General features: G+C 42.3%; 1 protein-coding gene across 1 annotated transcript; it reads left to right on the top strand.

The window, feature by feature from the left end:
* On the top strand, positions 1–24,343 carry LOC106095173 (uncharacterized). Its single transcript, XM_059368380.1, has 6 exons — positions 1–78; positions 15,702–16,100; positions 16,156–16,278; positions 20,153–20,536; positions 23,155–23,229; positions 23,291–24,343. The coding sequence occupies exons 1-6, from the start codon at positions 69–71 to the stop codon at positions 24,256–24,258; spliced, it is 1,959 nt and encodes a 652-aa protein (XP_059224363.1). The 5' UTR covers positions 1–68; the 3' UTR covers positions 24,259–24,343.
* The last annotated feature ends 973 nt before the right edge of the window (positions 24,344–25,316 follow it).

A 25,316-nucleotide genomic window follows, 5' to 3' on the forward strand; every position in this document is an offset into this window, starting at 1 on the left:
GTCATTTTTTGAGTTTTCCGTCATTCAGTATAAAACTATTAAACAGGCAACATCTAATAAACAACGAGATGAGAAAGGGTATGTATGAAAATCTAGAACCACACAAAAAGTGATGTTTCAAATAAGTACTGGGTGGTAGTGAAAGACAGTGATCAAAGTGGAGACCTGGGTTATAAATGAAAATATCTGAAAAAAATAATAAAATTTTTGATAGCAAGGTTAAAAAAAAGTTTTTTTTTTTAATTTCATATTTACAACGAAATATTTATTGAAATAATAAATTAATGTTATGTGGTAATGAACTCTAAAAAAGTGAAAAATATTATGAAGAAAAGTGAGAAATATAATGAAGAGACCCAACCAAATAAGTTGGGCCTACGACAAACTCTCTATAATGTGAAATAATTTTTTAAAATTTCGACTCTAGAATTGAACAAATTTAAAATTTTTGGAACAAAAATATTTCCTTTTTGTTTAAATATTTTTTATGTGCCATATGCGTAATTCATTTAATTTTTCTTTGTGTGACTTACCTGAAATAATTTGAAGCGCATTCAAGTTAAGAAAGAAAAGAAGAGAAGGAAGAAAAAAAATTAAAAATTTTGTTTAAATATTATTTTTGTGGCTTATGGGTATTTGATTTAATTTTGTTTGGATGTGCCTTAAAATAATTTGAAACGCGTTTCAGTTCAAGTTAAGAAAGATCATTATGCCATTTTAAATTTCGCAATGCAAGGAAATTTTCAATTAACGCTGCAGAGCAGTGGTGGCCAATACACACACACATAGACTTTTGCACACTAACATGCACGCGTTATGCTCATAATGACCTCACCACTGCTGCAGCAATTTTAAAATTTCTTCGTAAAGAAATTTCTTGTTCTAAAAGAAATTTTTTGTTCTAGAAGAATTTTTCTGTAAAAAATATATAAAGAAAAAAATTAAAAAAAAAAAAACATACACACAACAACAATTAATTATTGAAAATAATCATTGTCGAATGTCATGAAATCCGGCATGTTGAAATGGTTAATGAATTTTAGGTTAGGGTGAAAAGAGGCTGCAAAAATTAATTCGCCCTATACCACTATGGACAAACACCTACCGGCAATTGCAAAAAATTAACCTCGAAAAAAGTCGAGGTTAATTTTTTGCAATTGCCACAAAATCTCTAATTGTTCTCCATTCCGTGCCGCTCTAAATGCTAAAAATAAACCTCGCTAAAAATTCCAGTCATGTATTACGTGCAACTCATTTCGTGGCGTTGTTTGCTCTTCATTCCGTGGCGTTGTTTGATAAACACAAAAGCCGGGCCGTAAAAATGGAAATGCGTCATGCCTTGCTCGTGTTAAGGCGAAATACTTCGTGGTGAATTTCAAATCTTCAGATCTGGGTTATAAATGAAAATATCTGAAAAAAATAAAAAAAATTTTGATAGCAAGGTTAAAAAAACGTTTTTTTTTTTTTTAATTTCATATTTACAACGAAATATTTATTGAAATAATAAATTAATGTTATGTGGTAATGAACTCTAAAAAAGTGAAAAATATTATGAAGAAAAGTGAGAAATATAATGAAGAGACACCAACCAAATAAGTTGGCCCTACGACAAACTCTCTATAATGTGAAATAATTTTTTTAAAATTTCGACTCTAGAATTGAACAAATTTAAAATTTTTGGAACAAAAATATTTCCTTTTTGTTTAAATATTTTTTGTGTGCCATATGCGTAATTCATTTAATTTTTCTTTGTGTGACTTACCTGAAATAATTTGAAGCGCATTCAAGTTAAGAAAGAAAAGAAGAGAAGGAAGAAAAAAAATTAAAAATTTTGTTTAAATATTATTTTTGTGGCTTATGGGTATTTGATTAAATTTTGTTTTGATGTGCCTTAAAATAATTTGAAACGCGTTTCAGTTCAAGTTAAGAAAGATCATTATGCCATTTTAAATTTCGCAATGCAAGGAAATTTTCAATTAACGCTGCAGAGCAGTGGTGGCCAATACACACACACACATAGACTTTTGCACACTAACATGCACGCGTTATGCTCATAATGACCTCACCACTGCTGCAGCAATTTAAAAATTTCTTCTAAAAGAAATTTCTTGTTCTAAAAGAAATTTTTTGTTCTAGAAGAATTTTTCTGTAAAAAATATATAAAGAAAAAACACAACAACAATTAATTATTGAAAATAATCATTGTCGAATGTCATGAAATCCGGCATGTTGAAATGGTTAATGAATTTTAGGTTAGGGTGAAAAGAGGCTGCAAAAATTAATTCGCTCTATACCACTATGGACAAACACCTACCGGCAATTGCAAAAAATTAACCTCGAAAAAAGTCGTGTATTCCGTGCTACTCACAAAATCTCTAATTGTTCTCCATTCCGTGCCGCTCTAAATGCTAAAAATTAACCTCGAAAAAAGTCATGTATTACGTGCAACTCATTTCGTGGCGTTGTTTGCTCTTCATTCCGTGGCGTTGTTTGATAAACACAAAAGCCGGGCCGTAAAAATGGAAATGCGTCATGCCTTGCTCGTGTTAAGGCGAAATACTTCGTGGTGAATTTCAAATCTTCAAAGTCAACCTTCAAAGGCACAAATAATTATTTCAAAAATCTTCAAAAAGTTAATATTTCTAATCATAATAACTTAGAAAGTGATTTTCTGAAAAATTTTCTCTTTTTTTTTCCTTTTTTTTTGCTCTTATAAATCCTGGAAAAAAATCTTTGAACTATGATTCACAAAGAACATAACGTCATCACTCATTTTAGAAAACAAAAAAAAAGATTTTGTTATTATTTTGTAGATTTAGTCGAAATATGTTTTCAAAAGAAAACAAACAAGTAAAAAGGCATAAAGTTGGGCCGGGCCGAACTTTGGATACCCACCACCTCGGGTATATATGTAAACCGCCTTTTGTTACTATCCGGTGAATATGTGGTTACTTATGCACTCAAATTCGGCACGTACATTGTGTGGTCTAATAAATATGAGTCACTGTTCAATTGTGTAGAACAAAAGATTGGTCTTTTTGGCAGCTATATCCAAATATAAACCGATCTGAACCATAAAGGACTCGGATGTCGAAAAGCCTAACATAAGTCACTGCGTCAAATTCCAACGAAATCGGGTAATAAATAAAGCTTTTATGGGCTTCAGACATTTTATCGGCAGATTGAACTATATGGCAGCTATATCTAAATATAGTTCGATCTGAACCATATTTAGGTCGGATGTCGAAAGGCTTAAAAAAAATTCACTGTTTAGAATTTCAGCGAAATCGGTTCAAAAATAAAGCTTTTATGGGCTTCAGATCCCTTATCGGCAGATCGGTCTATATGACAGCTATATCTAGATGCAGTCCGATATGAACTATATTTGGGTTCGATGTTAGGTCGTTTAAAAATAAAGCTTTTATGGACATTATACCCTTTATTGCCACTTGATCTTGCCATCGGGCTTTTGGTCGTCCCCATTTGCGTGTACCACCGTGTTTGCCTTCAAAAGACTTCTTGCTGGAGCTTCTTCATCCATGCTGACAACATGACCTAGCCAACGCAGCCGTTGTATCTTGATACGTGTGATGCTATGCTATCGTCGTCATACAGCTCATACAACTCGTAGTTCATACGACGCCTATATTCTCCATTAACACAAACTGGTTCACATGTTTACGAAGTATTTTTCTCTCAAATACTTCAAGCACAACCTCGTCTGCTTTCACAAGTACCCATGCCTCCGAAACATATAACAAAACGGGTAGTATCAGTGTCTGGTATAGTGTAATCTTCGTCTGTCGAGAGATGGCCTTGTTTCTAAACTTCTTACTCAATCCAAAGTAGCTTCTGTTTGTCAATATTATTCTTTGCTTTATCTCAAAAAAATGAATGACACCATCATTTCGGTTATGGCGGTGCCGAGGTAGATAAAGTTGCTGACTATCTCACAGTTGTGGTTCCCAACTTTCTCCATTTTCATTATCTGATCGGTGTACAAGGCGTTTTGGGAGTTGAAACCATCCATGAAAGTTTTTGATGGTTTGACATATGCATGTAGAGTACATGGATATGTCATGGATATTCTACATATCCATGTAGAAAATTGTGTCCTTCAACTGAATTAATTTTTTTTATAGATTTTTAGCAGAATCCAAGGTGTTGGCTTCCCAAGATTCGGCCCGGCCGAACTAAGCACGCTTTTACTTGTAAGTTCTCGGCCACATAAAAGCAGCGTTTATAACCGCTTTCGTTAAAAATTCAATATGGCCCCCATCGGTCTATATTTGGATATGGCTGTCATGGAGACCGATCACCCGATTTAAGGGCTTGAGCTCATAATAGACGAATTTATTATCCAATTTCTCTGAAGGTCGGCATAGTGACCTATGCTAGACTTTTCAACATAGGTGCCACACAAAGACTTTAAAGAAAAAAAAATGCCAGGTTTGAAGAAAAGAAATTCATGGCACAGTTACCACACCACTGGTGAACGCGTTTCGATTATTGCTTAGATAATCATTGTTAACACCATCATAGATTATATCCGTGCATCTGAGCGGCCTACCGTCCGTTCGCATCACACCGTTTGTTCTTATGTAGTTAAGATCATTGTGTGAAATCTTCTTTACTACTAAGTTTTAGTGCAATGTCAATGAAGGCAGATTTTTAGTCATCGTGGCAAAGCTCTACTTGCCTACCGACACTTTGACGGACATGGTGGATCGCGATTTCTGATTCGCCATGTATCTTCATCAACAACTTTGTCAAATTGATTAAGGTGCTCTACATACCCAACGACTACTAAGTACGGTGTAGAGCATGCTTTTGAAAGAGGCCTCAATAAGTCCCCTAGCTTTCCCAAACCCAATAAGAGAGCAGAACAGCACAGCAGACTTTTGCTAAACTTTTATAAGTTCTTACTTTCAAATTTTGATTTTTATAGAAAACCGTCTGAACCGGACCTGCTCCTCTGCTCCTTCTTTTACTTTATATGGAACAATATTATCCTTTGAATATTTATTTTCGATAACTAAAGAGCTTTTAGTGAAACACCATGCTTTGAGAATGGTATATGTATATCGCTTGACTTAGGGTATAACAATTTCTGAATATCCTTTATCTGAATCCCATATGATTTTTATAGGTCAATGAATTCAGGTCATTTAAGTTTGGATGTTATATGTACTCCATTCTTAAAAGACTTTATTTGAGCCCAATATTCTCATGGGGGTCTGGGAGTGGGAAAGCTCCCAAGGTGGTGGTTGATAGGTTTAGCTGGTGGTGTTAACCCCCAGAACCATGGTCCCGAAAGTGGGTATGAATTTCGTGCTCTACTCCCAAATACCTTTCATTTGAACCCCATATTGCCATGACCGGCCTATACGATGTCCGATTTAGGGGTGTTTTCGGGGAAGAGGTGGTCCCCTAGACATGAAAAAAATATCAGCATCGTGCTCCACCCTCAAATACCATTTATTTAAACCCCATATTGTCATTGGCTTAAGGTGAGTTTATGTGGCGTCTACCAATCACTTGGCCCTAAAATTGGGTACCAAATTCGTTTTCTTATCCCAAATACCTTTTGAGCCACATGTTACCACGGTCGGTAAATTTGTATTTGTGGATGGTTTTGGGGAAGGGACAGTGTCCAAAATAAATGGTCCCACATTTGAATATCAGATGTTCAGTAAATAATTGCGTTTTTGGGGAAGACGTCGACCCTCAAAAAATTTGTCCCGAAAGTGGGTATCAATTTCGTGTTTTACTCCCCAATACCTTTCATTTAAGCTCCACATTGTCAAGGCCCGTAAATATATCCGAGTTAGGGGTGTTTTGGGGAGTGGGAGGTCCCCCCAACGCTTAGCCCTGAAAACATGTCATCATCGTGCTCTACTCTCAAATATCATTTATTTGAACCCCATATTGCGACTGGCCTTAAAATTGGATATTAAATTCGTTTTCTAATTTCAAATACCTTTCATTTAAACCCCTTATTGCAAAAGTAAAAAAATATGTCCGGTTTGGGGTATGGGCTCAAAAAACTATCAATTTCGAGCTCCACTCTCTTTTTAGGATCCAAATTGGCATGGTTAGCAAATACGTCCTATTTTGGTGTTCTAGTGGGGGTGGGACTTCTCCTAGACAGTTGGTCCCAAATGTTAATATCAGATTCGTGACCTACTCCCAAATACCTTTTATTTGAGCCCCATATTTGTAAAGTCTTCATAAATGTCCTGTTTTGGGAGAGTTTTGGAGTTTGGGACTCAGTGACTTGGCCCTGAAAATATATATCAGATTCGTGTTCTACTCTAAAGTACCTCTTATTTGAGCCTCTTACTGCAATGGTCAGTAAATACGTCATATTTGGGTGGTGTTATGGGTGTGAGGTGGCCCCATAGACAGTTTTTCTTGAATATTGATATCAAAATCACGCTTTGCTCCCAAAGATCTTTCATTTGAGCCCCACATTGCCATGGTCGTAAATTTGTCTCGTTTAGGGGGATTTTTGGAGAGGAGCGGCCCCCCAAACACTTGGTCCCACATTTTGATATCAGATTCGTATTCTACTCGGGTTTTTTTTGGGAGTTGCTGTGGTCCTGTGGATATCAGAAACGTTTTATAATCTTAAACACCTTTCATTTGAGTCCCATATTGTCGTGATTGGTCTATATATATATTTGGTAGGTTTTTGGGGTGGGGCCTCCCCCCTAGGTACCCCATCCGAAATTTGGATACCAAATTTTTGTTTTTATAATACTTTAAGAGAGCAAACAAAATTTTGCTTAAATTGCACCACCCATCTCCGAGATCTGGCGTTTCTGAAAATTAGGAATTAGGGTAAGGAGGAGGGTCTGTACCCTCCCTTCAGATATCAAAAAATGTAGTATCCTATTTTCACTACTGGATAATTATACGCCATCTGTGAAAATTTCAAGAAAATCGGTTCAGCCGCTTTTGAGTCTATACGGAACCGACAAACAAACAAACACAAATTGATTTTATGTATGAGAAGAATTGTTTACAAATTTGAACAGAATTTATTTGTACGTTTGTATTGGTGGATTTGCTATAGTAGCCTTTGATAACGTCATGATGATGTTGGTGGTGGAGCTGATCATGGAATGGTTGATTAGTCACCGATTGTTGGTGTTGGCTTTTGCTCAAATGTTCTTGTCTTCTGTGCACGTTGCTTCCGTGCCGGCTAACTGGCTGGGTGTCTTTGTTGTATTAGTATATGTACTGATAACGCTGCATTGCACTGAGCAGTCTGTGAGACCACTAAAATGACCACATAATACGAAGAAGGGATGGAAAATATAACAAGTAGAAAACCCTGAAAAGTGAAAGTCAATTGCCTGTAGAGATAAACATGTAAGAAAAGACAAAAGTCTGACAGTGTCGATTATATAAAACCCTACAGCTACCTTACATTTGCGGTGCATTCTCTGAAAAAAAGCAACTTTAAAAAAAGTTCTCATTTTTTTGGCATTCATATTTGTTTTAGTACATGCAGCAACTAAAACAAAGAGCATGATTTTAGAGGTCCGTGTAATGCAGGGTTGCCATAATGTCAGTATTCAAACTTTTTTGCGTTATAATTTTTGATACGTTATAACTTATCGAATGGATATATAGAAATGGATGTAAAAACTACAAAAGAGTTTCCTATTTTCCTAAATTTATGGTTAGGTTAGGTTGAAAAGAGGGTGCGGATATTAATCCGTGCCATGCCAATATGGACATACACATAAGTAAACTCGAAAAAGCCCACAAGCAGACCGAGAAAGCGATCCGGAGCACGATGAAAGAGACAAAGGAGTATATAGCGGCCGCGCAATCGGGCGATAGTGCAGGATGCTGGAAGGGATAAAACTGACATACCAAGTACTTCTACGAAAGCTGGAAAGAAAATCATATCTCCCGAAGAGCATAACACTGCTAAAATGCTGAAGAAGAAAAAGAGCTCCCCGCTTTCAAGTACTCTGGGAAAACCAAGCCAGTCCTCCTCTGCAATGGAGACTCCAGGCAGTGTTCTGCGGAAGAATACAAAGTCGGAATAGGAACCAAAGAAGCGCGCACGGCCCCCAAGTCTTTATGGAGGGCTGCGACTTCCAAAAGGATGCCACAGACATCACGAAAGGGGAAGATGATCGCTGAGAATGGTGTCGGAGCCGCCCTCTTACGCCAGAGTGGCAAGGAAGTACAGCAGAGATGAGCTGACTTATGCACAATCGGCAGTGCATCCGGTAGGATTTCCCCAAATCATCGGTCCCAAGTAGAGGATCTGGTTAACGAGCGGATTTTCGCACATGTGTGGAACTATGAAGAGATTCCCCCATACAAATGATGACCTACGAGTATAGAGAGGACATCTTGACGCTGCGTTTTGCGTCGGCGGAATGTAATGATACCGTCAAACTGCTCGTCGGAGGTATCCACTGTCCCTGAGAAGGCGCCATGTTCAAACTGGTGAGAAAGAAGGACATCCCCCAGCTCACAAAGGCGACGGTCTTCATCAAGAGAGGGGACAGTAAATTTGTGACAGAACGCATGTTGGGATTCTTGGGCAATCAAAACCAAGGAAGAAGACACTCTCCTTGTGGTTAGCATTGATCAAATCTCCGTGAGTTTGGCTAAGACTAAAGACATGGCGCACTACGGGAGCAAGGCTGTCTTTTTCAAGATTGGCAAGACGACGCACACCCTGCCGGTACGCATTGACATCGAGGGGACTGTTAACAAAGTGCGGGCCAACACACAGATCCAATCCTTGAACCAGGATCGGGTGGACCCGGTCCTTAGAGACTGGATAAACCATACGCTATGGAACAGGTGGATAAATTGTGTGTCCCATGAGATAAATATAAGGGAGAAAGTGGCACAAGGCACGCCACAGGGGGTCGACATCTGACAAGGTCGAAACTGAAACTGGAAGGAAACTGAATTGGAAGTGTAAGCGTACTGGGAAGGCTCACTGATATTGGCCACTTTGTAGACGGGCCGTAGGCTCGAAATGGGGCCTGAATCCGAGAATAGTCCACTGGCTCTACAGGAGCGAGATAAGACCGATACTTTCTTACGCCTCAGTAGTTTGGTGGACTGCGATGGAAAAATAATACAACGTAAGGATAATACAACAGGTTCAGAGAACATGCTTTTTTGGCATAGGCGGAGCGATGAGGACCACGTTCAATAGGGCACTGAAGACTATTCTAGATATCCCACCCATAGACATACAGATTGAGTGCGAGGCAGTCATTGAGGCTATGAGACTTAAGGCGATGGGAGAATGGATGGCGGTATAATTGAGGCGACGATAGGAAACCTGGAAGGAAGGGAAAAGGTTTCCGATCGGACACCTGAGACGACACTTGAGGTCGAATGCGGGGCACTGCTGCCAGCGGCACAGTCTTTTATAGACGCAACCTTAGCATTGTCATCTAGAAGATCATTTTACACGTGTGGATCAAAGCTAGAAAACAGAGTGGGCCTGGGGGTCTACATTGGGAGCCCAGGGACTGAGAAGTGTTTTAGATTGCCTGACCATAATACGGTTCTTAGGCGGAGATCCGGCATATCATAGAATATGTGAGGTGGTATAATGCAAATGCGACGATGTCAAGTGTGAACATATTTACGGACAGTAAATTGCCCATAAGAGCAATAACAACCAGGACGCTAAAACCGCGAACAGTCTTGGAGTGTAAGAAGGTGATTAACGCCTTCTCTGAGGATGCCACAATGCGCATCGTTTCGGTGCCGGGCCATATCGTTGTTGTTGTTGTTGTTGTTGTAGCAGTTTATTGTGTACTATCTTTCGTCTGCTTGATTCTGTTGAGTGTCAAGACCCAGGAACTCCGCGACTAAGATGGGGTGCGTCCACAGGGATCTGGGTCTGAGTCGAGTGGGTCTGGCCGGGCAGTTAAACAGGTGACGTGTATCGTGCGGTCCCTGGTTACAGTCGGGACATACATCTTGCACGTCGGCATCAATCCTAGCTCTGTGGGAATTGAGGCGGCTGCATCTGCCGGAACGTAATTGAGCCAGAATCACTCTGGTTTGCCGGGGGAGGTCGATTTCTTCGGGTGCAATGGGTGGCGGTCGTACTCCAAGGACTACATTCACCCGGTAGCCAGTTAACGCGTCTGCTACCGTGTCTGCATGAATGTTGTTCAGACCCGCTTGATATGCCGCTTGATCTAGAGGTTCTCTCTTGTAGCGCTGGACCTCACGCTCTAGATCATGTAGATCTACCTTAAGGCTTCTGGGCGGTGGGTATCTATCCACAAGATGATGATTTGGATGATTTCTGCGATAACAGCCCAAAAGGTATTGCTTAGACAGCATGTAGTTATGTCTTCGCACTGGTAGGATCTTTGTCTCCTGGTGGAGGTGGTCCACATGAGAACTAAGGAGGCAGCCCGTCGCAGTTCGGAGGGCGGCATTCTGACAGATCTGAATATTATTCCACTGCGTGTCACAAAGCTGACGTGACCACACTGGCGCTGCATAACTTACCACAGACCGGCCAATTGCTTTGTACGTGGTCAACAAGGTTTCTTTGTCTGCACCCCAAGTGCTGCCAGCGAGTGACTTGAGGACCTTGTTTCTACTTTTGACTTTATTGCAGATTGCTGTGGCATGTGGGGAGAAAGTGTAGGAGCTGTCAAATGTGACGCCAAGTATTTTGGGACACTTGATGGTCGGAATCAATTCTCCATCGACCATCACAGTCAGCTCAGAATTCACCTCACGCGTATTTGTAGTGAACAGTGTGGCTGAAGATTTGGTGGCGGATATCTTCAGATTTCTTGCAGCGAAATATGAGGCAAGCTCGTTGAGGTAGACGTTCAACCTATCGCAGATGTCATCAATGGGTGGGGGGCCTGATGCCAAGATCGTACAGTCGTCCGCATATGATACGATCTCTATGCCGTCTGGAGGAGGTGGGATGGAGGAAAGGTAGAGGTTAAACAGAGCCGGAGATATCACCCCGCCTTGGGGAACTCCCTGTTTCACTCTACGGTGTTTTGACTTCTTATCCCTAAATTCCACAAATGACTGGCGGCCACACAGATAATTCGCGACCCAACGTTTAAGGCCTGGCTGGAGGGACGTGTTGGCGATGTCCTCAAATAATTTGGCATGGCTGACCGTGTCGAATGCCTTCGATAGGTCCAATGCCACGAGGACCGTCCTATCACATGGCCTGGGTTGATTGAAGCCACGGCAAATGTGTGTGGTGATGGCATGCAAAGCTGTTGTTGTGCTGTGCAGTCTCCGAAATCCGTGTTGATGCTCGGCGAATGGAAATTCTCCTACGAGGCTCGGGAGGAGTAATGCCTCAAGCGTCTTAGCCACTGGTGAGAGAAGGGAGATCGGTCTGTACGACTCCCCCAAACTCGGGTCTTTACCAGGCTTCAGTAGCGGGATCACTCTGCCCATTTTCCAGACATCGGGAACTATAAGAGTGTTCAATGACAGGTTAAGGACAGTGGTAAGGTACTCAACTCCAGGTAAATCCAGATTCTTCAGCATCAATGTAGAGATTCCGTCGGGGCCCAACGCCTTGGAAGATTTGGCGCCACGGATGACATTCGTAACTTCGCCCACGGTAAATTGTGATGGCTGTTCATCGGCTCGGAGACCACGAATACGGCGAATGGCTCTCCTCCTTGCCCTGTCTCTCTCGGGATGCACGATAAATTGACGGTTGAACAACCTGGCGCATCTCTTCGGATCAGTCACGGTTAACTCGCCAAAAGTGACTGAGGTCCTGTCGTCCCGTCTACCGGGGTTCGAGAGAGACTTAACAGTGGCCCACAATTTGCCTGCACCGGTGCCTAAGTTACATTGCTCCAAGTGTTCCAGCCACAAATTCCGCTTATGTTCGTTGACTACCCTGTTTATTTCCAGATTCAGCTCGCTGATTCTGGGGTTAGCGGGGTCCATAGCACGAATCCCATCACGCTCGTCTGCGAGTACCACTGCTTGCGCCGGGAAATTGGGTCGCACTTGCGGTATTCGACCGGCTGGAATAAAGCGAGCGGCTGCTGCGTTGATGATGTCTCGGAATTTCCTCTCGGCCACAAGCACATCAGAGGGGGGTGGCAGTTCATTGAAGCGGCGATTGGTATACTCTCTGAAGCCAGTCCAATTGGCCTTCTTATAGTTGATGAACGTTCGGCGCTCAGAGGTTATGAAGTCGGGTGGTCGGTCGATGGTGAGGATTATGGGGAGGTGGTCTGACCCCAAAGAGATGACGGCTTGCCAGGATACGTCACTCAGGAGATCAGGGGATGCGATTGAGATGTCTGGCGAGCTGCTGCACCTCCTCGTAATCCTAGTGGGGGCATCCTCATTCACCGTGCAAAACGTGGAGCTATCTATCTGCTCTGCCAAAGCTATGCCACGCTGGTCGTTGCCTAGGGGAGAATGCCATGACGAGTGATGTGCATTGAAATCCCCCAGAACCAGACGACTATGGCCAGATAGCAACCCACTTATGTCGGGGCTGTAGGCCTGGCCATTAATCGGGACACAGCTGCCAACCGGCGGTATATACACGTTGTATATCTCTATCTCGGCAGTACCAGACTTGACTGCTACCCCCATACATTCCATGTATGGGTCACTAGCGTCAAGCGCAGGCGAGATAGGTCTTTACTGCACGGAATGGTGTATAACGAAGGCCAATCCCCCACCTCCATTCCTTGAGCGATACTTACGTAGCACATTGTAGCCGTGACAACTGTGCAAGCTGCAGGTGTTAGTCAGCTTTGTCTCCTGGATCGCTGCGACCGATATGCTCTTCCGACTCATAAAATCCACAATCTCATCAATCTTGCCTCGCAGTCCATTGCAGTTTAACTGCAGGAACGATACATTTCCCGACACTGGCCTGGCAATAGTAGGGCTAGGGTGCTGTCTTTGCATAAATTGCCGTACGGGAGAGGTCGGGGGGGTCACATAGTCCGACGACGAGGACGCCGAAGGCGACGACGGCGACGCTTGTGACCCACTGCTGGCTGAGTTCGCACAGCACCTAGCGACATAGCCAGTATGACTATACTCCCGTAGCGAAGTTAGGCCAGAGCAAGAACGGAAATGTACCCACTCCAAGCACCTGTTACACCTCACCGACACTGACCGATGATGAAGGCGGTTCTGGCAAACGGAACAGAACCAGGGTCCGGGGTTCTTTTCAATCCCGGCACGGACCAAAAGCATACGGAGAAGGCACTCCGGGATGTGCCTCTCCCATGACGAAAAAAGACGAACACGTACACTGTACACCTTGCCGATGAAGATTCCATCGGGTCAATCCGGTACGTACAACCGGCTGCCATGGGCCATATCGTAGTAAGGGCGAACGAAACGGTAGGCGATTTGGCGATGAAGGCCAGAGAACTGCCGTCAATAAACATGGTTAACCGGAAGCCTTTCGGGTCGAGTTAAGGGCGTGGGCGATAAACGCCCACCGACCGTTTCGCTGCTCCACTGCGTAATATGATCCTGTGGAGCAGCGAAACGGTCGGTAGGACGGCGAAAATCCTTTGGGGAGATCCAGAACGTGAGAAGACGAGGCTATTACTGAAAGGATGTAAGAAGTAGGTCAGTATTGCTTTCGGTATCATAACCAGGAGATCGCTTCTTATGGCAGCTATATCGGAGGCCACCGTAGCGCAGGGGTTAGCATGTCCGCCTGTGACGCTGAACGCCTGGGTTCAAGTCCTGGCGAGATCATCAGAGAAAATTTTCAGCGTTGGTTTTCCCCTCCTAATGCTGGCAACATTTGTGAGGAATTAAAAAAAAATCTCTCCCAATAGGTGTCGCACTGCGGCACGCTGCTCGGATTTGGCTATAAAAAGGAGATCCCATATAATTGAGCTTAAAAAACTTAAATCGGAATGCACTCAGTTCGGGGCAAACTTCTCACATACCAAGTGAGATCTTCATGTGCAAAATTTGCAAATATCGAAGCATGAACCAATTTGGCCCATTTGCAATCCCAACCGACCTACCCTAATAGGAAGTATTTGTGCAATATTTCAAGCGCCTAGCTTAACTCCTTCGTAAGTTAGCGAGTTTTCGACAGTCAGACGGACGGACATGGCTAAATCGACTCAAAACGTAATGACGATCAAGAAAATATATAAAATAAATATTTATATAAAATATACTTAACGGGGACTTCGACGAATATTTGGAGGAGTTACAAAGGGAATGAAGAAATTAGTACACCCCCAACCTATGGTGGAGAGTATGCAAATATCTGTGCCAAATGTGAAGATGTTCGAATGAAAACAATTAAAAAGGCCCGGCCGAACTTTGGATACCACCACCTCGGGTATATATGAATCAGTGCAATCGATTAAGGTCATGCGCAAGACCTTAAATCGAGAGATCGGTCTATATGGCAGCTATATTCAAATCTGGACCGATCTAGGCCAAGTTGCAGAAAAATGTTGTAGAGCCTAACACAACTCATTGTCCCAAATTTTGGCGACATCGGACAATAAATGCGCCTTTTATGGGCCCAAAACCTTAAATCGAGACATCGGTCTATATGGCAGCTATATTCAAATCTGGACCGATCTGGACCAAATTGAAGAAGGATGTCGAAGGTCCTAACACAACTCACTGTCCCAAATTTTGGAGATATCGGACAATAAATTCCCCTTTTATGGACCCAAACCCTTAAATCGTGACATCGTTCTATATGACAGCTATATGCAAATCTTGATCGATCTAGGCCAAGTTGCAGAAGAATGCTGTAGAGCCTAACACAACTCACTGTCTCAAATTTCGGCGACATTGGACAATAAATGCGCCTTTTATGGGCCCAAAACCTTAAATCGAGACATCGGTCTATATGGCAGCTATATTCAAATCTGGACCGATCTGGGCCAAATTGAAGAAGGATGTCGAAGGTCCTAACACAACTCACTGTCCCAAATTGTGGCGATATCGGACAATAAATGCGCCTTTTATGGGCCCAAACCCTTAAATCGTGACATCGTTCTATATGGCAGCTATATGCAAATCTTGATCGATCTAGGCCAAGTTGCAGAAATATGTCGAGGGGCTTAACTTAACTCACTGTCCCAAATTTCGGCGACATCGGACAATAAATGCGCCTTTTATAGGCCCAAAGCCTTAAATCGAGAGATCGGTCTATATGGCAGCTATATTCAAATCTGGACCGATCTGAGCCAAATTGAAGAAGGATGTCGAAGATCCTAACACAACTCACTGTCCAAAATTTCGGCGACATCGGAAAATCAATGCGCCTTTTATGGGCTCAAAACCTTAAATCGAGAGATCGGTCTATATATCCAAATTTAGACCGATTTGTGCCATATTGCAGTAGTATGTCGAGGGGCTTAAGTTAACTTACTATCCCAAATTTCGGCGTCATCGGACAATAAATGAACCTTTTATGGGCCCAAAGCCTTAAATCGAGAGATCGGTCTATATGGCAGCTATATCTAAATCTGGACCGATCTGAGCCAAATTAAAGAAGGATGTCGAAGGGCCTAACACAACTCACTGTCCCAAATATTGGCAAAATATATGCGCCTTTTATGGGAGCAAGGCCCTAAACATTAAATTTGAAATATTCCTATACCCAAAACCCTATATTAGAAGTTGCTGGTCATATTGAACTAAACTTTTCATTTATTTCATTTTAGTAAAGACTAAGGACTCTCTAAAATACAAATTCTTGCCGGTCGCAAATGGCTTATTAAGGTTTTTGGTTCGAGCAACCAATGATGCCCAACTAATATTGACAAAGCAGAATGATGAAGGCGATCCCAAGTATAGGATGGTCATTGGTGGAATCCTCAATACAAGGTCTTTCATATATCACAACCAACAGGAATCCCCAGTTTACAGTGTTTCCACACCGAGCATTTTAAATGGCAACGAGTATCGTGAATTCTGGATTATTTGGACCCAATTTTTCATTGCCATTGGTCAAAAGGGTAGTTGCTATCCTTTTATGTCCTTTAGGGATACAAATCTCTTTGAGGTTAACTATATAGGCATACGCACTTGTAATGGGGCAAACGGAATTTGGAAATTCGAAGGTAAGTTTGAAATTTTTTGCAAAAATATATATTTATATCTTACTTCTTAATGTAGAAAATCCCGGCACCATATGTTCTCTGGGCTTTGCAAGTGATTTGCGATTAAATTCAGAATCAAATTTCGTGTGCAATGCACCGCGTGGCCTTCAAGTCTATGAAACTGATGGATTGGTTACAGGTAAATACTTGTGTATGTGTTAGTACCACAAAATATTATTTTGACGAGGGAGTTTTTTCTATGACGACTGTCAACAAAATTTCTACAGAAATAAAATTTTGAAACATTTTTCTATAAAAAACAAAGTTTTGAAAAAAAAACTGGGCTGCTAAAAGTATTTGAGGCAGGCTGCAATGATCGCGATTTCGGCCATACCAGGAGCCTCATCAGATTGCTATGCCATAAAAAGATTACGTGTTTCCACATATATTCCCCTTCACCATGGATCGCCTTTGTCAAATTCTTTGTCCGGTATTTCTTTATAGGCAAACAAAGGGTAATGGATAAGAATTGATAAGCTATTCTAGCTATATATGCGCCCTCTAGGGACCCAAGATGTAAACTCGGAATATCGGCTTCTATGGGAGCTATATCAAGTTATAGATCGATTCAGACCATATTTGGGACAAATGTTAGAGGTCATAGAAAACGTCACTGCCAAATTTCAGGCAAATCGGATAGGAATTATGCCCTCAAGATGCTCAAGATTTATAATCGGGAGATCGGTTTATATGGGAGCTATACCAAAACATAGAAAGTATTTCAATACCATGACAGCCGGTTGTACGCACCGGATTGACCCGATGAAATCTTTTCTGGTCCGTGCCGGAACTGAAAAGAACCCTGGCTCTATTTGGTTTGCCAGAACCGTCTCCATCATCGGTCGGTGTCGGTGAGGTGTAACCAGTGCATGGAGTGGGTACATTTCCGATCTTGCTCTGGCCTTACGCCACTACGGGAATATAGGAGGAGGGCGATTGGCCTTCGTGATAAATCATTCCGTGCAGTATAGACGCATCTCTCTGCGCCTGGCGCTAGTGACCCCTACATAGAGTGCATGGGAAGCAGCCGAGCTCGGTACTGCCGAGGTAGAGCTATACAACGTGTACATACCGCCGGTTGGTAGTTGTGACCCAGTTAATGGCCAAGCTTACAAGCCCGACATAAGTGGGCTACTGTCTGGCTACAATCGTCTGGTTCTAGGAGACTTTAATGCACATCACGTTTCATGGCATTCTTCCCTAGGTAACGACCAGCGCTGCATAGCTTTGGCAGAGCAGATTGAAAGCTTCATGTTTTGCATGGTGAATGAGGATGCTCCCACTAGAATTACGAGGAGATGAAGCAGCTCACCAGACATTTCTATTGCATACCCTGCACCCCTGAGTGACGTATCCTGGCAAGTCGTCATTTCTTTGGGATCAGACCAATTCCACATAATTCCAACCATCGTTCGACCACCCGACTGCATAACCTCTGAGCGCCGGACGTTTATCAATCAACAGAAGGGCAATTGGGTCGGCTTCAGAGAGTACACCAATCGCCGCTTCAATGAACTGCCACCCCCCTCGAATATGCTAATTGCCGAGAGAAAATTCTGAGACATGATTAAAGCAGCAGCCTCTCCCCTTATACCAGCCGGTCGAATAGTCCGAATGCGGCCCAATTTCCCGGAGCCGGCAGTAGTACTTGCAGACGAGCGTGATGGGATTCGTAGTACGGACCCCACTAACCTCAGAATCAGCGCGCTGAATCTGAAACACAAGCGGTAGTCAACAAACATAAGCGGAATTTGTGGCTGGAACACTTGGAGAAATGTAACTTGGGTACCGGTTTAGGCAAGCTGTGGTCTACTGTTAAGTCACTCTCGAACCCCGTTAGACGAGATGACAGCACCTCAGTCACTTTTGGCAACGTAAGTGTGAGTGATCCGAAGAGATACGTCAGTTTGTTCAACCGTCAATTTATTGTGCATCCCGAGAGTGACAGGGAGAGGAGGAGAGTCATTCGTCGTATCTCCGAGCCGATGGACACTCATCACAATTTACCGTGGGCGAAGTTACAAATGTCATCGGTGGCGACAAATCATCCAAGGCTTTGGGCCCCGATGGAATCTCTACACTGAGGCTGAAGAATCTGGATCTACCTGGAGTTGAGTACTTTACGTCTGCCCTCAACCTGTCTTTGAACACTCTTATAGTTCTCGATCCCTGGAAGATGGACAGTGGGATTCCGCTACTGAAGCCTGGAAAGGACCAGAGTTTGGGGGAGTCGTATAGACCGATCTCACTTTTCTCACCGGTAGCCAAAACGCTTAAGGCACTACTCTTTCCGAGCCTCGTCGGAGAATTTCCATTCGCCAGGCATCAGTATTGATTTCGAAAACTGCATAGCACAACAACTGATTTGCTACCGCAACACCGCTACCAGCACCGTGGCTTCAATCAGTCCAGGCCATGTGAGAGGACAATCCTCGTGACACTGGACCTATCGAAGGCATTCGACACGGTCAGCCATGCCAAACTATTTGAGGACATGGCCAACACGTTCCTCCAACCAAGCCTGAAAAGCTGTGGTAAGTTCTGCAGCGCCAGTGTGGTCTCGTCAGCTCTGTGACACGCAGTGGAATAATATTCAGATTTGTCAAAATGCCGCCCTTCGAACTGCGACGGGCTGTCTCCTCTGTTCTCATGTGGATTACCTCCATCAGGAGATAAAGATTCTACCAGTGCGAAGCCATAACTATATGCTTATCGCAGAGACCATCCAAATCATCATCTTGTGGATAGGTATTCACCGCCCGGAAGCCTCAAGGTAGATCTACATGATCTAGAGCGTGAGGTTTAGCGCTACAAAAGAGAACCTCTACATCAAGCGGCATATCAAGCGGGTCTAGACAACATTCATGGAGACACGGTAGCCAATGCGGTAAATAGCTAACGGGTGAATGTGGTCCTTGGAGAACGACCGTCTCCCATTGCACCTGAAGAAATTGACCTCCCCCGGCAGACCAGAGTTGTTCTGGCTCAATCAAGTTTGGGCAGATGCAGCCGCCTTAGCTCGTACAGAGCAAAGATTGATGCCGACGTGCAGGATGTATGTCCCTATTGTGACCAGGGACCACACACACGACACACGCCATCAGCCAGACTTACTGGACTCAGACCTAGATCCTCCTGGATGCACCACATCTTAGTCGAAGAGTTCCTGGATGTGTATACTCAACAGAATCAAGCAGACGAAAGATAGAACACAACTAACAGTTACAACAACATAGGAAGTATTTGTGTAAAATTTCTTTACCCGTGCCTTACTCCTTCGAAATTTAGCGGACGGACATGGCTAGATGCACTTAAAATGCCAATGCGATCAAGAATGTATATACTTTATGGGTTCTTTGACCAATATATTGATGTGTTGCCAACGGAATGACGATGTCAGTATCAGGGCTAAGTCGGAGTCGGGGTTTTAAATCGGAGTCGGAAAGCGTTTCGGAGTTGGAGCAAGCGAACTCAACTCAGAACCCAACTCCGACTCCGGCTCAATAGGCCAACTCCGGCCTCAAATTCTCGCCTCCGGTCGACTCCACAGCCCTGGTCAGTAGACCCCCATCCTATGGTGGAGGGTATAAAAGGCGCGTTAAGTTCGGCCTTATATTCCCTCCACCATGAATCGCCCTTAACACGTTCTTTGAATAACTTTTTGAGAATGACATATGTGCCAAGAATGATCTGAATAGGTCCTTAACCTGATACAGCTTCCATATAAACCAATTTCCCGATTTTACTACTTTACCCTCTAGAGGGCGCAACTCTTATCCGATTTGGCTGAAATTTTGAACTGTGATGGTCGGAAACGGTCTAAAACCTAATATAACTCTAATAGCATAGCAATTGTTATTTGTTATGCTTCGTTTGCCCAGAAAGAGATATCGGGCAAAGAACTTGACAAATGCCATCCATGGTGGAGGGTATATAAGATTCGGCCCGGCTGAACTTAGCACACTTTTTTTATATAATTTGCCTGTCTTTTGTTTTATTCTTCTCTTTTTTAGTTTCCACCGACTCAGGACGTTATAAATTTTATCCTATTTCCGATGGGATATTCTCATTTAAAATTCGTTCAACTCATGATGTTCGATTGGCACTCACCCCCGAGCCAAAGATAAATTATCACATGTATGAAATTTTTATTGAAGCATACGCTAATAACAGATCAACAATTCGTCAAAATAATGATGATGTTGTGATTGCTTTTACCCGTGGTATTTTGAGTGAAGAAGAATTCCATGAATTTTGGATTCGCTGGGATGATAGCACCATTGCTGTGGGATGTGGCGGGGAAAGTCCAGCTTTTATGATTTATGCTGACCAAAATCTATTTCCCATCAAATTTGTTGGCTTAAGATCGGAAAACGAGGCGGAATGGAGAATTCCTGGTATGTATATGTAATTTATTTGAATAACCACCTCCATAGAGTGGGGAATATACTAATATAGTCATTCCGTTTGTAAAACTTCGAAATATTGATCTGTGACCCTATAAGTTACAAGTATTGGGTTGCCCAAAAAGTAATTGCGGATTTTTCATATAGTCGGCGTTGACAAATTTTTTCAACGGCTTGTGACTCTGTAATTGCATTCTTTCTTCTGTCAGTTATCAGCTGTGACTTTTAGCTTGCTTTAGAAAAAAAGTGTAAAAAAGTGTATTTGATTAAAGTTCATTCTAAGTTTTATTAAAAATGCATTTACTTTCTTTTAAAAAATCCGCAATTACTTTTTGGGCAACCCAATATATATATACTCTTGATGGTCTTGACATTTTGAGTCGATCTAGCCGTGTCCGTCCGTCCGTTTGCAAATACAAATTTGCCCATGAACATTGCACTAAGGAACTGGGGCACACTTCTCACACATCACTGAGTGATGTCCGATTCAAATTTTAAGCTCAATGATAAGGGGCCTCCTTTTTATAGCCGAATCCGAACAACATGTCTTTGGGGAGAAGTTTTAACACGGCATAGTAGATCACAAATGTCGCTAGCATAGGGAAAAATCGTCGCTGAAAAATTGTTTATGATGTTTTCGCCTAGATTCGAACCCAGGCTTTCAGCGTCATAGGCGGATATGCTAACCTCTGCGATATGGTGGCTTCCGTCCGTCCGTTTATGTCTTCTAATACTCAAAGGTTAGGTTAGGTTAGATTGGAGGGCACGCGACTAGTCCCTTCATTCGTTTTGAGCCTAGAAGAAAGTAGTAGAAGAAGAAGAAGAAAAATAGGCAGCAAATAAGGACAGAAAAACGAAGCTAACGCACAAGACAAAAAGAAAGAACTCTCTAAGTCTCCTCAAGTCCTCGTTCCACCAAACTTGGTTGTGATCTTTTAACCGTATATGTCAGAGGGATGTTCTGCCCATAACTACTCAAGATGGCCCCTGTCAGCAGGTTAGGTGCCAATTCAAGCTGCTTTTTATCAGTAGGCAAGGTGCTTATGGTCCGAAACTTTGTTATGGTCCGAAACTTTGGTCCGAAACTTCGTTCGGACTCGGCATAAAAAGGAGGCCCTTTATCATTAAGCTGAAACTTTAATCGGACTGCACTCATTGATATGAGAGAAGTAGTTTTACAAAGACGCAAGCTGGAATTCAGAATAATGTCATAAGTCGACACACCTGTCGTGGGTATATCCTTACTTCTTCATCCATTACCCGCAACAAATCCCCTAGCATATGGGTCCATAAATTGATTCATAAATCAAGCTCAATCACATCAGGATACCGTATAAACCATATAAACCGTTCTCTTCATTTGACTTCTTGAGCCCCTGCAATCCGCAATTGTTATCCGGTTTGTCTGAAATTTTGCATGAGTTATTTTTTATGACTTCCAACAACTGTGCTGGAAGTTATGACTTCGTCTAAATCGGTTCACAACTTGATATGGCCCCCATAAAAACCGATATCCCTATTTGAGCTATTAAAACCGCAATTGTTATCCCATTTGGCTGAAATTTCGCGCGGAGTGTTTTGCTATAACTTCCAATAACTGTGCCAAGTATGGTAAAAATCTGTCAATAAACTGATATAGACCCTGTATAAACCTATATCCCGGTTCGACACCTTCAGACCTGGGAGCCGCAATTGTTATCTGATTTGGCTGAAATTTCGTCCGGAGTGTTTTGTTATGACTTTCTGTCAAGAACGATCTAAATCCGTCAATAACTTGATATAGGCCCTATATAAACCGCTCTCCTTATTTGACTTCATTAGCCCCTGATAGCAGCAATTGTTATACCATTTGGCTGAAATTTCGCACGGAGTGTTTTGTTATGATTTACAACAACTGTGCGAAGTACGGTTTAAATCGGTCTATAACATGATATAGTTCCCATATAAATCGATCATTGTATTTGACTTCTTGAGCTCCTGCAAACGGCTACTGTTATCCGATTTAGCTTACATTTCGCACGGAGTGTTTTGTTATGACTTTCAACAACTTGGGAGCCACAATGCAATGACTTCTATTATATTCCAAATCGGTTGAAAACCTAATATAGCTGCCATATAAACCGATCTTCAGATTTAACTTCTTGAATCTATTGAGGGTGAAATTTCTAGGCCATTCGGTTAGAAATTGACAAATAGCGTTTTGCTGTGTCTGTGTCCAACAAATCAATTCAAATCAATCTCCCGATTTGACTTCTTGAGCCCCTAGAAGCCGCAATTGTCATCCAATTGATCTGAAATTCTGTTATTTTGCATTGTTTTGTTTCGACTTCCAACAATCGAGCTAAATATGGTCGGAATGGGTCTATAACCAGATAAAGCTCCCATATAAACCGACTAGTTATCTTGAGCTGAAAATATAAACATTTTAAGGACTTCTATCAGCTATGAAAAGAATTGTCCAAATCGTTCTATTAGTGCAGCACCTATATACTTAAAAAATTCATTCAAAGAATTTGTCACATGTAATCCATGGTGGAGGGAATAAAACATTCGGCCTGGCCGAACTCAATGCGCTTTTACTTGTTTTTATGAATTATTTCCCTCACCAGCTAATCCTTTTGCTAGTGGAACGGATATTCCCATGGATGATATATCGCAACTTAATTTGGCAGCTGGTTCAGAAGGTAATCAAACTACCATCGCTATAAGAGTTCTTATAAATGTTGACCATTATCCTTTTTTCAGGATCTTCAAACATTCAAGCTGCTGCTGCAGCAACATCTATGCCGGATCCAACTGGTTCTGAATATTCATCAGGTAATCAAGCAATCGTTTCTGTTGCCAACCCTGTTGCCCCGGGACAAAGCGGCTCTGCAGAATCTTCATCTTTGCTTTGTTCTGCTGGCTCCCAACATGCCGCATCTCCAAATGCTTCCACTTCTGCCAACAGCAACGATCCTGCTGCTGAAAGACCAGGTACCTCGACTACCGTATCTGCAGCTGCAAAATCGATTGAAATAAATCCTTCGGGATCTTCAAACATTCAAGCTTCTGCTGCAGCAACATCTATGCCGGATCCAGCTGGTTCTGAATATTCATCAGGTAATCAAGCAATCGTTTCTGTTGCCAACCCTGTTGCCCCGGGACAAAGCGGCTCTGCAGAATCTTCGTCTTTGCCTTGTTCTGCTGGCTCCCAAAATGCCGCATCTCCAAATGCTTCCACTTCTGGCAATATCAACAATTCTGCTGCTGAAAGACCACCACGACCACCACCGAATGATCCCAACCCACAAGTTGAACGAAATATTTGGGTTCCTGCAAGCCACGGAGAAGTGCCTCCCAATGCTACTGTTGGCGGCTATGATAATCGCGAAAGTCTATATATTGCTCGTGCCCGCCATAACAATGAGCTTATTCCGGGCAAATTACAACCATCACGTGGTTGCTGTTTAATTTCGAGGTGTCTATTGGAGCATCGCCGCCGTCACTATGAAGTGTTGTGCAACAGCGATGGTCACTGGGAAACCTGGAGAGGTGTTGTCCCCCCAAATGCTATTCCAGGAGGTTATGGGACATTCGGTGAGACATTGTACATCGGCCGTGCAGCTCATTTGGGTACTCTCACACCTGGAAAAATTCTTAATGGCGTATGTTTTATTCCATTTTTTTTGTGCGAAGTTCCGTATTTTGTTTTTGAGATTTTTGTTTCTTAGAGCATCAGAAAAAAATTATTGTATTTCATGCATGAGCGCATAGTATCACAACAGTTTTATCCATATTTAAAAAAGACAAGCCATGGTATTTATTAACGAAAATACCATGGCTTTTTATGAGAATAATATTTTACAAATATTTCTTTACTATCATTCCTTACTGTCAATCCTTACTAACAAAAAATCTGTGTTTTTACTAATCTGAATTAATAAAAATAAAGTCTGTTCTCTTTGGTGTTGTGCATATTTAAAAACCCCGTCTTTTACTTATATAAGCATATATAAGTATGACAAGATAATAGTCGCGCGGTGCCGACTATATGACATGTGTGTGAAAATATATTATACTAGGTGAGCCCGGCCCGCTGTGCTGCGCCCGATAATGCTATGTTGGAGAAAAGTACTCTAAATTTGAAAATTTCTGCCGAATTTGAGTTGAAAATGTATGGATTTTTCTACTCTCAAATACCTCTTATTTAAACCCCAAATAAGTAAAATTCCTGTTTGAGGGTCTGGTGGACCCCCAGAGACTTGGCGCCAAAAGTGAAAGTCAATTTCGTGCTCTACTCCCAAAGATCTTCTCTTTTAGATCCATACTGCCGTGTTCGGTAAATATGACCAATTTGAGGGGTTTTTGGGGGTGGGGTGTTCCACGAAACACTTAGTCCCACAATTGGATATCAGATTCGTTTTCTACTCTCAAATATCTTTAATTTGATACCCATATTGTAGTGATTGGTCTATAAATCCCTTTGGCAGGTTTTTCCTACGCCCCCACCCTAGATTTAGATACCAAATTTTTGTTTCTATGTTACTATAAGTGTGCAAACAAAATTTCGCTTAAATCGCCCTACCCATATTGTCATAGCCGCTTGGTGGAGGGCGTCTATATGAGGATTGTGCTCCACACCCCATCTGCCACCTGAATGACGAATGACGCACTTGATTCCCCATTATTTCAATGGGTCAAATGACCTATTGGAGGCGATTTTAGGAGGTAAAGCACCACCTAGATTCTTGGACACAAATTTTAATGTCATATGCGTAATCTGCTTTCA

This window comes from Stomoxys calcitrans, chromosome 4 (genome assembly GCF_963082655.1).
Source record: "Stomoxys calcitrans chromosome 4, idStoCalc2.1, whole genome shotgun sequence".
Classification (NCBI taxonomy): Eukaryota; Metazoa; Arthropoda; class Insecta; order Diptera; family Muscidae; genus Stomoxys; species Stomoxys calcitrans.

What these genes read in the sequence shown, in the direction of transcription:
- LOC106095173 (XM_059368380.1), top strand. An exon ending in GGCGGAATGGAGAATTCCTG is followed by an intron (nt 20,537 to 23,154) that starts GTATGTATATGT and finishes TTCCCTCACCAG; the next exon opens with CTAATCCTTTTGCTAGTGGA. An exon ending in TTTGGCAGCTGGTTCAGAAG is followed by an intron (nt 23,230 to 23,290) that starts GTAATCAAACTA and finishes TCCTTTTTTCAG; the next exon opens with GATCTTCAAACATTCAAGCT.